This window comes from Myotis yumanensis, unplaced genomic scaffold (assembly GCF_028538775.1).
Source record: "Myotis yumanensis isolate MYYU_CA2020_CCGP unplaced genomic scaffold, mMyoYum1.0.hap1 SCAF_2, whole genome shotgun sequence".
NCBI classification, from domain to species: domain Eukaryota; kingdom Metazoa; phylum Chordata; class Mammalia; order Chiroptera; family Vespertilionidae; genus Myotis; species Myotis yumanensis.
Genome location: NW_027223753.1, coordinates 100,398,858 through 100,414,531, shown reverse-complemented (window position 1 = coordinate 100,414,531; position 15,674 = coordinate 100,398,858). Strand labels below are relative to the sequence as shown.

Genomic DNA, 15,674 nt, shown 5'->3' with positions numbered 1-15,674 from the left:
GAGCTAATTACAGTAACCCAGAGTGGTAGGTACTATTACTAATCCTAATTTTATAGATGAGGAAATGGGTTTAGAAAAGTTAAGTAACTCATCCATTATTGTACAAGGTAATTATTGGTAAAGAGTCGGGGTTCAAACTCCAGTGGTCTAACGTTAAAGCCATTTGCCAGTAGGCTACATTGCACTCAGGCACCCAGAAATGATGTCAAAAATAGATTACTTTTACATGAGACAGATTCCTGAAATGGTAGTAGTACGTATTTTTTTTTTTAATTGGTTTTAACCCAGGAAAGATTTGGAATGCTTTAATCTAGTTTATATTAGTACATGTGTATGATAGTCTTTTGGGGCAATACTTAAGGCTGCCCAACTATCCTCTTATGACAGTGTCTTCTAAATGCAGGTAAAATAAATAGTAAGCTTCTACTTACTAAATGTCGTAAGTCATAGACAAATATATGAGATGTCAAGAGTTCAACATTGCTTACTTAAAAACCCTGTGTACTATATAGAGTCTTGTGCAGAGAGAATAAGTAAACTGTCTAGCCTTTTCTAAGGGTTTTTGAGTGCTGTCTGAATTGATTATTTGGCATCTGTTGGATCACAATTTCCATTTCTTTTGTACAGGCATAAAAGGTTGTTAAACAAATGTAAATATAACATTCAAATTGTCTCAATTTATTCTTGCAATTACCCTATAAAATGTGTGAGAAAATGGGAGATCCCAAATGGCTAATTGACAAGGTCATAAAACAGCTTTGTGGCCCGAAAGCAGAGCTCAAATCTCTTGATTCCCATTCCTGTGTTTACAGATTTGTTTTTCTTAATGAAAGTAAAAATATACCAAGATGTATCTTGTCTTTTGAAAATAAGATGATTTAAAAAATGATTAATAAACTTATAGGAAATATTAAGATGTATTGAACAATGTAAAGAAAATGAAAAGCTAACAATATCACAAAGATTTCTATTAACATTTTGGAGCATTTCCTTCTGTTTTCTCTTTGTAAACATAAAGAATTTTTAATGAGACTTTTACTATGTTATGATGTATGTAGATTAGTTAGCCTGTTTTTTAAATATTACTTTAAGTTCTGAGCACGTGGCTATTAAGTATTTTTTGAAAATACATTAATGAATGTACTATACCGTCATGTAGAAGTACTGCAAATTTTATTCCCTTATTTTTGTTATTTCTACTTTTTGTTATTATAAGTAATACTGTGGGCACATTTTCAGGATTGTAGCATATTTGAAAAATGCTTCTGTGTTTGGAAATTGCCTTACAGAAAAGCTATGCATGTTTACACTCTTATCACTGACATCTACTAATGCCCTTCTCTTTGTATTCTTACCTAGTGTTAACTATTATCAGATTATAAAAACCTTAGCCAATTTTTAAGAACGAAAATACTGTCACTAGGCATGCTGAACACTTTATAATCTTTTATATTTCCGGAGTTACCTTTTCACTTGGTGCTTTTTGTAATAGGTTTATAAGAACTCTTTAATAGTTTGTTGTGGTATGTGTATGTGTGTGGTGCTGTTTTTTTTGTTTTGTTTTTGTTTTTTTACTATTTATACAGTCACTAGTCATTGATAAGGTCACTAAATTTCATACTTTATTATTCTTGGCTCATGTCCATCAGCTTGTTCTATGCCTATTTTCTCCCCAGAATATTTCAAAATAATCATGTTCACCAGGCAGTTCCATTCGTTTTCCAAAATCAGTCTTGGGCTTCTCTGCAATTTTTTATTCTGGCTAGCTTTTTTTAGGTCTTTTTCAGTGCTTGTCAGAATTAATAGTTTAGCATCTCTTGAGTCACAATTTCTATTTCTTCTTTCGTGTAAAGAAAGGCCTAAATAATCTTTAAGTTGTATTGTTTTCTGGTAAAACTTTTATTAAACAGATCAAGCAAATGACTGTTGGTAGTTTTGCCATCAGGATGAGTGTCTTCTAGTTGTTGATTTCCTGATAAAACTCACATAAAACAGATCAGATGGAGGAAATAGTTTGGACATTGGAATGAGTGTCAGTCATGATGTGTCCTCCCCACCTTCACCCCAAGAAACATTTTGTGTTATTTATGAGATCCTTTTTCATGGATTATCAGGTGATTTTTGACCTGGACATTCTAAGCTTGAGTTTAGAAAATGCAACCTTGTCTTATGCAGATTTTCTAGGCTCACTTCAAAAAATGGCCCTGGGGCCATCAGGTACATTTTGGTTCCTTAAACCAGCGGTTGCCAACCTTTCGGACTTCACAGACCACCAGTGGTCTGCAGACCACTGGTTGGCGACCGCTGCCTTAAACCCATCCTGTGACTAGTGTGTTCTCAATATTTCTGTTGTTGGAACATGGATAGCACTTTTTCTTGGAAAGTCGACCAGCTACTTCCTTCTTGCTTTTTTGATGTTTATTGTGAGGTGCTTATTCTTGTTGACTACTACCATGCTCTTAATCCTCATGTGTCATATTTAGCAGTTTTTCCTAGTTTGTCATTTGATCATTTGATAATCTTCTTTATGGTATATTTTGATATAGAAATTAAAAACACTTTGATGTAGTTTTAAATCTTTCTTTGATTTCTGTTGCTTTTGTATTTATAGTTCTTGCCTAGATGGTCTTAACTGTAGTATAGATTTTTTTAACAGTGTTTTCTTTTATTTTTTTTAGTTGCAACTACTGGCACTTCAGTATATTATAGTCAGTCACCAGCATATAATTCCCAGTATCTTCTCAGACCAGCAGCTAATGTTACTCCCACAAAGGTAACAAATAATTTACACATTTATAAATATCTCCTTTTGAATTGTTCAGGCTTACTTCAAATACATTCAAGAAGTAGTTCAGCATTAAAACTTCTAAGTCTCACAAGATATAGATATTTTAAATTTCTCTTCAGATACAGAAGTTATACTTCCTAGTCATCTTATTTTTATCTATATTAATAAAAGGGTAATATGCTAATTAGACCAGGATACCTTCTGGAGACCTTCCGGATGTCCTTCCGGACAAAGCCATGGTGGCAGGGCTGAGGCAGAGGCGTTTAGAAGCTATTAGGCCGGCAGGTGTGGGCACTTGGGGGTGAGCAGGTCGGCAGGCAGAGTGAGTAATGACGATCAGGCAGGCAGGCAGGTGAGCGGTTAGGAGCCAGATTGGTCCTGGATTGCAAGAGGGATGTCCGACTGCTGGTTTAGGCCTGATCCCAATCGGCAGTCGGACATCCCCCAACGGGTCCCAGATTGGAGAGGGTGCAGGCTAGGCTGAGGGGACCCTCCCCCCCCCCCCCCCCCCCCCCCCCCGCACGAATTTCATGCACCATTCCCCTAGTGTAATAATAAGTGAATGTTTAGAATATGTTTAAATGGGTGGTGGTGGTTGGTTCTTCATCATTGTTTTTGGCAGAAATAGGAGTAGAATCTCCTATTGCTAAAGTACCATGTTCAGATGTGTAATAGCTAAGACCCAATATTACAATAGTAGTTGAATGTGAAGCTTAAAGACATAGGGTTTGAGTGCTAGGGCCCTGGTTTTTCTGCTTATTGTGACCTTGGGCAAGTGTCTTACCCTCTCTATACATTAGTTGCCTCATATGTGAAATGAGGATAATAATGCCTTAATTCATAGGGTTTTTGAGGATATTAAAATAAGTTATATGTAAAATACTTAGAATATTGCTCAGTTGGCACATTAGTAACAGCTCAATAATTGCTAGTCTTCGTCATTATTATTCTTTAAATACAATTTTATGTGGATTTTAGAGAGAGGGAGGGAGAAGGGGGGGAGAGAGAGAGAGAGAAGAGAAAGAGAGAAACATCAGTGAGAGAAAACCATCAATCTTCTGCCTCCTGCATGTCCCCTTCTGGGAATTGAGCCCACAACATGGGCATGTGCCCTGACGGGGAATCAAACCAGTGACCTCTCCGTGTGCATGGGATAATGCTCAACCAACTGAGCCACACCAGCCAAGGCCATCATCATCATCATCATCATCATCATTGTTTTTGTTTTTTTTAAATTTATTTATTTATTTTTTAAATATATTTTATTGATTTTTCTACAGAGAGGAAGGGAGAGGGATAGAGAGCTAGAAACATCGATGAGAGAGAAACATCGATCAGCTGCCTCCTGCACATATCCCACTGGGGATGTGCCCGCAACCCAGGTACATGCCCTTGTCCGGAATCGAACCTGGGACCCCCCCAGTCCGCAGGCCGACGCTCTATCCGCTGAGCCAAACCGGTTTCGGCCATCATCATTGTTAACATCATTTGACACATTGATAAATAAAGAAAAAGATATTTATACTATTCATTTTTTTTATTGTTGGAGAATTAAATTTTTTTTTAAAAATTTAAATTCTTTATTGTTGAAAGTATTAGAGAATTAAGTTTTTAAGATGCTGTCATGAGTTAAGACAATTTTTATTATATGCCAAGAAGGAATATAATTGTAAATACCTTTGTAGTAATGCTATCTTCTCTTATTGATGCACCACATTACCTAATGATACCTTTACCTTATAATACTTATGTTTGTGGTTTGTTAAAATTGGTTTGTATCTAGTAGTTACCTATAGTTTTTAGGTACAAATTTACACAAATTTAACCTTTTTTTTTTTTTTCTTTTAGGGTCCAGTTTATGGCATGAATAGGCTTCCACCTCAACAGCATATTTATGCCTATTCACAACAGATGCACACACCACCTGTGCAAAACACATCTGCTTGTATGTTCTCTCAAGAGATGTATGGTCCTCCATTGCGTTTTGAGTCTCCTGCCACAGGAATTTTGTCACCTAGGGGTGATGATTATTTTAATTACAATATTCAACAGACAAGCACAAACCCACCTTTGCCAGAACCAGGTTATTTCACAAAACCTCCAGTTGCAGCTCATGCTTCAAGATCTGCAGAATCGAAGGTTATAGAATTTGGTAAAACTAATTTTGTTCAGCCCATGCCAGGTGAAGGAATAAGGCCATCTTTGACAGCACCTGCACATACAACACAGCCACCTCCTTTTAAATTTAACTCCAACTTCAAATCAAATGATGGTGATTTCACGTTTTCCTCACCGCAGGTTGTGACACAGCCCCCTTCTATGACTTACAATAATAGCGAAAGCCTTTTAGGTCTTTTGACTTCAGAAAAACCTTTGCAAGGAGATGGTTACAGTGGAGCAAAAGCTAGTCAAACTATTGGATCTCGAAATACATTCAATTTTGGAAGTAAAAATGTACCTGGAATTTCTTTCACTGAAAACATAGGCCCAAATCAAAAGAACTCTGGTTTTTGTCGAAGTGATGATATGTTTACTTTCCATGGTCCAGGGAAATCAGTGTTTGGAACACCTGCTCCAGAGGTGGCCAACAAGAATCATGAAGCAGATGGAGGGAGTGCCCATGGTGATGACGATGATGATGGCCCTCACTTTGAGCCTGTGGTTCCTCTTCCTGATAAGATTGAAGTAAAGACTGGTGAGGAAGATGAAGAAGAATTCTTTTGCAATCGTGCAAAGTTGTTCCGTTTTGATGCAGAATCCAAAGAATGGAAGGAACGTGGAATTGGCAATGTAAAGATACTAAGACATAAAACATCTGGTAAAATTCGCCTTCTAATGAGACGAGAGCAAGTATTGAAAATATGTGCAAATCATTACATCAGTCCAGATATGAAATTGACACCAAATGCTGGATCAGACAGATCTTTTGTATGGCATGCTCTTGATTATGCAGATGAGTTCCCCAAACCAGAACAACTTGCTATTAGATTCAAAACTCCTGAGGAAGCAGCACTTTTTAAGTGTAAGTTTGAAGAGGCCCAGAATATTTTAAAAGCCTCAGGAGCAAAGGTAACCACAACAAATAAGGCTATGAGAATCGTAAAAGAACCTGCAAGTCATGGTAACAAGGATATTTGCAAATCTGATGCGAGAAACATGAATTTTGAATTTCAGGTAGCAAAGAAGGAAGGGTCTTGGTGGCATTGTGACAGCTGTTCATTAAAAAATGCTGCAACTGCTAAGAAATGTGTTTCATGCCAGAATCTAAACCCAAGCAATAAAGAGCTCCTTGGCCCACCATTAGTTGAAACTATTCCCACTCTTAAAACTAGCCCAGAAAATACTCCAGATAGGTTTGCGTTGATGATTCCAAAGAATGAAGGTCACTGGGATTGTAGTATTTGTTTAGTGAGAAACGAACCTACCGTATCTAGATGCATTGCATGCCAGAATACAAAGTCTGCTAACAAAAGTGGCTCTTTTTTTGTTCAGCAACCTTCCTTTAAATTTGGCCAGGGAGATCTTCCTAAGTCTGTTAACAATGATTTCAGATCTGTTTTTTCTGTAAAGGAAGGACAGTGGGATTGCAGTGTTTGTTTGGTACAAAATGAAGGAAGCTCTTCAAGATGTGTTGCCTGTGATAATTCAAGAAAACAGAATTTACCTACTGTTTCAGCCCCTGCTTCTTGTAAGTTTGGTGCTTCAGAGATAAATAAAACTCCAAAGAGTGGATTTGAGGACATGTTTGCTAAAAAGAATGGACAGTGGGATTGCAGTGTATGCTTGGTACGAAATGAAGCAAATGCTGCAAAATGTGCTGCCTGTCATAATCCTGGTAAACCAAGTGTGTCTTCTTCAGCTGTTCCAGTACCTGCCTCTTTTAAGTTTAGTACTTCAGAGACAAGCAAGGCCACCAAGAGTGGATTTGAAGGAGTGTTCACCAAGAAGGAAGGTCAGTGGGATTGTAGTGTTTGCTTTGTGCGAAATGAAGCAAGTACTACCAAATGTGTTGCTTGTCAGAATCCAAGTGCACAAAATCAGCCTACTCCTGCTGTTTCAGCACCTACCTCTTCAGAGACAAGCAAGGTCACAAAGAGTGGCTTTGAAGGAATGTTCACCAAGAAGGAAGGACAGTGGGATTGTAGTGTTTGCTTTGTGCGAAATGAAGCAAGTACTACTAAATGTGTTGCTTGTCAGAATCCAAGTGCACAAAATCAGCCTACTCCTGCTGTTTCAGCATCTGCCTCTTCAGAGACAAGCAAGGCCACAAAGAGTGGATTTGAAGGAATATTCACCAAGAAGGAAGGACAGTGGGATTGTAGTGTTTGCTTTGTGCAAAATGAGAGTTCTTCCTTAAAATGTGTGGCTTGTGATGCCTCTAAACCAACTCATAAACCTATTTCGGAAACTCCTTCAGTTTTCACATTGGGCTCAAAAGCTAAGTTAAGTGACTCTTCTGGAAATCAGGTGGGAACAGGATTTAAAAGTAACTTTTCAGAAAAAGCTTTTAAATTTGGCATCACAGAACAAGGATTTAAATTTGGGCATATAGATCAAGAAAATATACCTTCATTTACATTTCAGAGTTCTAATACAGACTCTAATTCAACAATAGAAGGATTTAATTTTTCTATTCCTGTGCTTGCTGATGGATTTAAATTTGGCATTCAGGAACTGGGAAATCAAGAGAAGAAGAGTGAAAAACCACTTGAAAATGACAATGATTTTCAGGCTCAGGGTGTTAGCAGTCAGAAGAATGATACTGGTGTGATATTTGGTCAAACTGGAAGCACTTTTACCTTTGCAGATCTTGCAAAATCAACTTCAGGAGAAGGATTTCAATTTGGCAAAAAAGACCCTAATTTCAAGGGATTTTCAGGTGCTGGAGAAAAATTATTCTCATTGCAAAGTGGTAAAAAGGCTGATAAAGCTGACACTTCTACTGACCTTGAGAAAGATGATGATGCCTATAAGACTGAGGACAGTGATGACATCCATTTTGAACCAGTAGTACAAATGCCCGAAAAAGTAGAACTTGTAACAGGAGAAGAAGATGAAAAAGTTCTTTATTCACAGCGGGTAAAGCTATTTAGATTTGATGCTGAGATAAGTCAGTGGAAAGAAAGGGGTTTGGGGAACTTAAAAATTCTCAAAAATGAAGTCAATGGCAAACTAAGAATGTTAATGCGAAGAGAGCAAGTACTAAAAGTGTGTGCTAATCATTGGATAACGACTACAATGAACCTGAAGCCTTTATCTGGATCAGATAGAGCATGGATGTGGTTAGCTAGTGATTTTTCTGATGGTGATGCCAAACTAGAGCAGCTGGCAGCAAAATTTAAAACACCAGAGCTTGCTGAAGAATTCAAGCAGAAATTTGAGGAATGCCAGCGACTTCTATTAGATATACCACTTCAAACTCCCCATAAGTTGGTGGATACTGGGAGAGCTGCCAAATTAATACAGAGAGCTGAAGAAATGAAGAGTGGGCTAAAAGATTTCAAAACAGTTTTGACAAATGATCAAACAAAAGTCACTGAGGAAGAAAGTAAGAATTCAGATGCAGGTGCTGTCAGTGTTTCAGACATAACCACAAAGCCAAATCCTGAGAACACTGGACCCACAGTAGAGTGGAGTAACTATGATTTAAGGGAAGATGCTTTGGATGATAGTGTAAGTAGTAGCTCAGTACATGCTTCTCCACTGGCAAGTAGCCCTGTGAGAAAAAATCTCTTCCGTTTTGGTGAGTCAACAACAGGATTTAACTTTAGTTTTAAATCTGCTTTGAGTCCATCTAAGTCTCCTGCCTTGTTGAATCAAAGTGGGACCACAGTTGGCAATGATGAAGAATCTGATGTTACTCAAGAAGAGGAGAGAGATGGACAGTACTTTGAACCTGTTGTACCTTTGCCTGATCTAGTTGAAGTATCTAGTGGTGAGGAAAATGAACAAGTTGTTTTTAGTCACAGAGCAAAACTCTATAGATATGATAAAGATGTTGGTCAGTGGAAAGAAAGAGGCATTGGTGATATAAAGATTTTACAGAATTATGATAATAAGCAAGTTCGCATAGTGATGAGAAGGGACCAAGTGTTAAAACTTTGTGCCAATCACAGAATAACTCCAGATATGACTTTGCAAAATATGAAAGGGACAGAAAGAGTGTGGGTGTGGACTGCATGTGATTTTGCAGATGGAGAACGAAAAGTAGAACATTTAGCAGTCCGATTTAAACTACAGGATGTTGCAGACTCATTTAAGAAAATATTTGATGAAGCAAAAATAGCCCAAGAAAAAGATTCTTTGATAACACCTCATGTTTCTTTTTCAACCACTCCCAGAGAGTCACCATGTGGCAGAATTGCTGTAGCTGTATTAGAAGAAACCACAAAAGAGAGGACAGATTTACTTCAGGGCGATGATATAGCAGATGCAACCTCAGAAGTTGGAGATGTGTCTAGCACATCTGAAACAACAACTAAAGCAGTAGTTTCTCCTCCAAAGTTTGTATTTGGTTCAGAATCTGTTAAAAGCATTTTTGGTAGTGAAAAATCAAAACCATTTACATTTGGCAACAGTTCAGCTACTGGATCTTTGTTTGGATTTAGTTTTAATGCACCTTTAAAAAACAGTGAAACTAGTTCAGGAGTTCAGAGTGGATCTGAAAGAGAAGTGGAACCTAATAATTGTGAAGAGTCAAAGAACTCTGATATTAAGCAGTCTCCAGATGGCAAAGTACAAAATCTCTTTGCTGCTTTTCCAAAGGAAGAGTTCTCAACTAATTACACATTTAAGACACCAGAAAAGGGTAAGCACTTAGTCTTGATAGATTAAGCAGATTTTTACTTCGAATTTTTCTTTTTAATGTTTACCTTGATGCAGACTCTTTGTAGGATACTAATGTTTTACTAAAAATTGGGTCATAAACACAGTGCTTTGTGAACAGCTAAAGCACATTTGTGCAGAATTTTTTTCTCCCCAAATTATTTTATCTGTGAGTGTTCAAACAGTAAAGAGAGTATGTGTGTAAGTTTGGAGATTTGAATAACTGGAAGATATTTATATTGTACTTAGGGCAGAGCACATGAACCCAATGCACTACAGAACTTTAGTCACTTGTACTTGAGTCATGAACATTAACTTGAGTCTGTTTTCTTTCTTTTTTCTTAAGTATTCATTCTTTAAGTTATTGTTATTTTCTTGTCACTCAAAAGGAAAAACAAAAAAACATGGTACTGAGATGCTCACATTTTATGTAAGTTAGTCTTGCCACTCTATTAAATGAACAAAGAATGAACCTCTTGGATAAATGAATATGTAAAATGGCTAAATTGGCTTAAATTGAGGGACTCTGGCTTTTTATATTTTAACATCATACTCTGATTGAACCTCTTGGATAAATGAATATGTAAAATGGCCAAATTGGCTTAAATTGAGGGACTCTGGCTTTTTATATTTTAACATCATATTCACTTTGATTCTCATTATGTTCAAAAATTAAATACTCTTTATTTTCTAGGATTTAATTTTAGTCTTTTTAAATCTAATCCAATGGCCTTTTGGACCAGCACTCCTTCCTCACAGCCTGAGAACAAAGGTATAGAGTGAGCATTCTCAGTATGAGATGACAGCAGTTTTTTAGCAGCTGGTAGACTTTAGAAAAGTAACTGTGGCTGTTTGAAATTAAGTACTTAACACTATAGTGTGCATGTTAAAGAATGTCAGTTTAAAAGCAAGTAACTTTTGACTGGTGGTATAATACCATTTAATGCTGTTTTTTAATGTACTTGGATGTCATGTTTCTCACTATTGCATAACATTATTTTAAGATCTATTAGGTCTTTACCTTTTACTGCTTTGTACTTCATTACTCCATTATTTATTTTTTTATTTTGCTTAATGAAGACCTATATTTTACTAACCCTTTTCTTTAGTCACTAATGTCAGCCTGTATCCAAACATGTGATGGTAATAGCATGCATACAACATGAAACAGTGCGTCCACTTAGGGCCATTCTTTTTGGACATGTTTCAGAAAATTAATCGTATTTGAAAGTGTGCCCATTTTTAATATCCACCTGTTATGTTATTCCTGGTTTGTTATGTATGTAGTACAGATCTTTTATAAAAGAGAGTGGAATCTCTTAAAGACCTTCAAGGGCACAAATTAGGGAAATGAAAACTCCATATTAGTGTCTAATAACATATCTTTAGCCACTGTGTTATAGGTTGCCAAACAAGTACATTAATAAAATGACAATCCTTGATTTTTGGGGTCTTCAGTTATAAAGTTATGTCCATGTTATTACTAGCTAAAGCAACTCTTAAGCTTTATTTTAAAGTGTGCAGTCTTTAAGAAATTATGTGAAAAGTCTGGCTTTTTTCTGTAAAGGGTATATATTTACAGACTCTGGGCCTCCGTTAAGAATCCCTGGCCTACATGCAAATTTACCAGTATGCTACTTCAGGATAAACAGTGTTATTCTGTTTCAAATTTGAGTGTGTCAGAGTCCCAAAGGATCTTAGAGACAAAGACTCTAAAACATGAGGAAAACTAGGGCCCCGTGGGCTGTTCATTATGCCCAAGTTGTCTTTACTAGCTCACAACAGAACTGGAACAAGAATCTGTTCTTAAGATGTTTTGTACTATCCCTGGCTAGGAATTACTATTTTTGTAATGAAGGAGAGTGAAAGGCAAATTTAATGTTGTTACAGGGCTCTAGTTCTCCAGATCATTGCCATCCCATAGAAATAAATATGGCCTATGTGTGTAAAATAAAAATTTCCAGTAGCTATATTAAAAATAAAAAGAAACAGGTGAACAAAGAGAAAAGATGAAATTAATTTTAACAAGTATTCAGTTTAACCCATTATATCCAAAGTAACATTTAAAATTCTAATCAATATAACAAAATGAGGTATATTCTTTTTCTTTTTAGTGCCAAGTCTATGAAATCCACTGTGTATTTTAAACTTGTAGCACATCTCAGTTTGGACACATTTTAATTGCTTAATGGCCACACTGGCTAGGCTGCCATTTTGGACAGTACCAGTTGGTACAGAACATGCTTCATAAGTTGTTTACCATTTATCGGTTCCTTTGCCCAGAAATTCTTTTTTTTGTTTTATTTTTGTTTTGTTAATCCTTACACTAGGACATTTTTTGCATTGACTTTTAGAGAGAGTGGAAAGGGAGGAAGGAGTGGAGGGGAGAGAGGGAGAGACAGACAGACAGACAGACACGATGGGCCCTGACTCGGGCGTGGGATCAAACCTGCAACCCAAGTATGTACCCTTGACTGGGAATCAAACCTGTGACCCTTTGGTCCATGGGTTGACGCTCCTACCACTGAGCGACACCGGCCAGGGGCAGAAATTCTTTTTTATAAACCAGAGCAGATTGTATGAAGAATTCCTTTTCTCTCCATTTTTTAATTTTTGCCTTTTTTGTTGTCCTTGTTGGTTTTTTAGCTATAGTAATTGTATTAAATTTTTACAGTATTTAGTATTACTTACCTATAGGATAACAGTTTTTATTTAATTTTATCTATTACCATTTTTGGAAACATTCAAAACTGGATGTAACTCTAATCACCTGCCATCTTGGCAATTGTTAACTTTCCTTGTGGCAACTAATCAAAGTAGGGCTTGCACTAGTTTTATATTTACACTTAGTTTTTACTTGTGATTGCTTTAATTTTTTTCAGTTGAAAATGCATGCGTATTTTGCCCAACTATTGTGTATGTCAAATATGGTTATGGCAGCACTTTTTAAATTATAGCCATTAATAATAACTTTTTTCCAATGATCAGTAAGTAAAAGGATTTTATTTTTTTAATTCTCACCTGTGGATATGTTTTTATGGATTTTAGAGAGAAAGGGTGAGAGAGAGAGAAACATCAATTGGTTGCCTCCTGTTTGTACCCCAACTGGGGATTGAACCTGCTACCTGGGTATATTCCCTGACGGAATTGAACCCATGACCTCTTGGTACATGGGACAATACAACCAACTGAGCCACACTGGCCAGGGTGATTTTTTTGTTTTTTAAATAGATTTTGTGCTCACTAAGGGTTTTTGATAGAACATTAAATTCTATATCCTTGTCTACTACTGATTGTAATTACTATTTTAGGGTTCTGTCCACATCAAAGTATATGTGCTTTTACTAGTATGCTATTTTAACCTACAGATAAGTTCCATGGTTTTTATTTTCAGTTAGAATATTGATGTGTTAATACTGATTTAACACCTGTCTTTATCAATTTTTTTGACTTGTGTTATAGCAAAAGAGAAGATAAAACCTGAAGACCCTCCCTCAGATGAGGATGTTCTTATTGTATATGAGCTAACCCCAACTCCAGAGCACAGAGCTCTTGCAAGCAAACTTAAACTTCCTCCAACTTTCTTCTGCTATAAGAATAGACCAGATTATGTTAGCGAAGAAGAAGAGGATGGTAAATCTTTTGTTATTTTATAAAAGCATTCTTTTTATGCTAATCTTAGTAATTGGGAGGTGTGGTTAATTTATATTAAGCCTGCTCTTAGAACCCTCACTGCTGTCCTTGCAGATAGATAGATGTTTATCCTAAATGTATGTGTAAATAGCCAGTGGATGTAATGATGTATTAAGTAACCATTTTTTGAATGACTACCATGAGCAGGGCAGGCATTTTGAGGCAATTGAAAACCATCATAATATCCTTAAAGTCTTTGAGGCAGACGGGTTTGATCGTAGAAAAGTTTGTGTACCATATCAGAGTTTTTTTAAAGCAGGGGACTACAGAAAAGTTTTGGTAGAACCACTTGGATAGTGGTATAAAAGATTGAGTTGTGGGACATGGAGATAGGTAGATGAGCTAAAATGATAATAGAGCAGCTCAAACAAGAGGCGAGTTTTCAGTGAGATTTCTATCAGAAGGTGCATTAGGGATATATAATTGTCAAAATGATTGCTATTTGCATGTGGGGAGTAAGGAAAAGTCTGAAGTTGGAGATAATTTCTAGATTTCTGGCTAGGAAAACACTAGAAATTCTTTTATTTAATAAAATCAATTATACTTTAAGATGAAGATTTTGAAACAGCTATCAAGAAACTTAATGGAAAACTATATCTGGATGACTCAGAAAAATGTAAACCATTAGAAAAAAGTCTAACAGGTATGTAAAGTTAAAATTACTAATAGTTTTTTAAAAAATCTTTTTTTTGAAAGGAACTTCCCAATTTGATTATTTTTGTAATTACCAACTTTATTATGTAATATGCCTGTGGTGATTGAAAATATTTTAAAACAATATGAAGTGAAAAATACTGTTCTGCTAGTTCTTGTTTTCCGTTGGCACTTAGGTCTTGTTACCTGAGTCTGTTGTAAAATTGGGCCATTGTTGTAAAATAGTTGTACTTCATTTACTTTTATCTTAACTTTCTTTTGCGTGTGTTGTATGGGATTTTCAGAAAATGAGAAAGAATGCATTATTGTTTGGGAAAAGAAACCAACAGTTGAAGAGAAGGCAAAAGCAGATACATTAAAACTTCCACCTACATTTTTTTGTGGAGTCGGCAGTGATACCGATGAGGACAATGGAAATGGGGAAGACTTTCAATCAGAGCTTCAAAAAGTTCAGGAAGCCCAAGTAAGGACACTTTCATTGTTTTTCTTTTGGCTCAGTTGGCTTTGTTGATGCAATAAGCTAGAATGTTCTTACCAAATGGTAATAATGTGTTTTGGCTAGCAAACGTATTAGGCATCTACTAGTTTAGTCAACTATGTCTAGGGAAGGAGGACTTTTCATAGATGACTAAAAAGGTTCACCCCTCTGTGTATGTTGGGTTTTGGGGAATGGGGTGGCATAAACTATGCAGATATTTCTAAGAATGCCTACCACAATACCAAGAACAGTATTAAGTGGTTCATTTTTCATGTAAGTTAGTTTATTCTACGGTGGGCAGAGTGGATAGGAAATACAGCATTTGAAACCTAGTTCCCTTGGCTTATTTTATACATTGCTTTGTCAATAATTTCGTGATTTGATTACTTTCTTAGCTTAAATGTAGTGATAATTTGAATACGTATCAACACCTTGGTGTTTTAATTTATATTTCACAGAAATTGGAAGAGAAGGTCCCTGTCTAGTAGTTTTTTATAACCTATTGATATGTATTCAGAATGGTCCCTGTCCCCTCAAGAAATACTGTTTTATTGTTGGAAAGGTAAAGTGAAATAAAGTCCTGGAGTTAGTTATGAATGCAATGGTTTAATTAAAGGATCTGTAGCTACAGAGAGATGTGGTCCAGTACATGGTCTGTGTCTTTAAGAAATTTACTACCCTTCATAGTCTGTGACTGAGGATTCTAGTTGGCTGCTTTTTCCAGTTGTCCACCTAGGATGTGCCAACTATTCAGTAGGTTTTAATTTATCAGTACAATGGTCATCAGCTAATATAATGACATCCCTTTCTCATTTTTAACTAATGGATTTATTTGTGGAAGTTCTTTTGGTAGTTTTTGCATCAGTAGCCTCTATGCTAAATAAATCTACAGATTTAAAGAGAGGAGAGGAGAGAGAAGGGAGAGGGAGAGGAAGAGGAGAGGGGAGGGGAGGGCCACCACTGTGAGAGAAAAATCTAGAAACATTGATGGATCGGCTGATGGATTGGCTGTTTCCCATATGTGCCCCAACTGGGGATCAAACCTGCCACCCTTTGGTGTATGGGGTGGTGCTCCAACCAACTGACCACACCAGCTAGGGCAAAACAATGCAATATAAATGTGCATCATTCTTATGTGCAAAACTTAAAAAATAAAACTGGAAAATAATTTTAATGTTGATGTGCAGACTGAATTGTACATTATTTATTCTTTTCCTACCTTGTGGTGCCAAAGCT

General features: G+C 36.4%; 1 protein-coding gene across 2 annotated transcripts in view; it reads left to right on the top strand.

Moving 5' to 3' along the window:
- Positions 1-15,674, top strand: part of LOC139003698 (E3 SUMO-protein ligase RanBP2) — an 88,828-nt gene that overhangs the window by 49,146 nt on the left and 24,008 nt on the right. Inside the window, exons 19-24 of one of the 2 annotated variants that reach the window (XM_070405857.1) lie at positions 2,679-2,773; positions 4,637-9,596; positions 10,308-10,385; positions 13,076-13,246; positions 13,857-13,949; positions 14,245-14,423. In XM_070405857.1, the coding sequence (XP_070261958.1) occupies positions 2,679-2,773; positions 4,637-9,596; positions 10,308-10,385; positions 13,076-13,246; positions 13,857-13,949; positions 14,245-14,423 (5,576 nt within the window). The remainder of the gene's footprint in view (positions 1-2,678; positions 2,774-4,636; positions 9,597-10,307; positions 10,386-13,075; positions 13,247-13,856; positions 13,950-14,244; positions 14,424-15,674) is intronic. The other variant, XM_070405856.1, reaches the window with a different exon arrangement.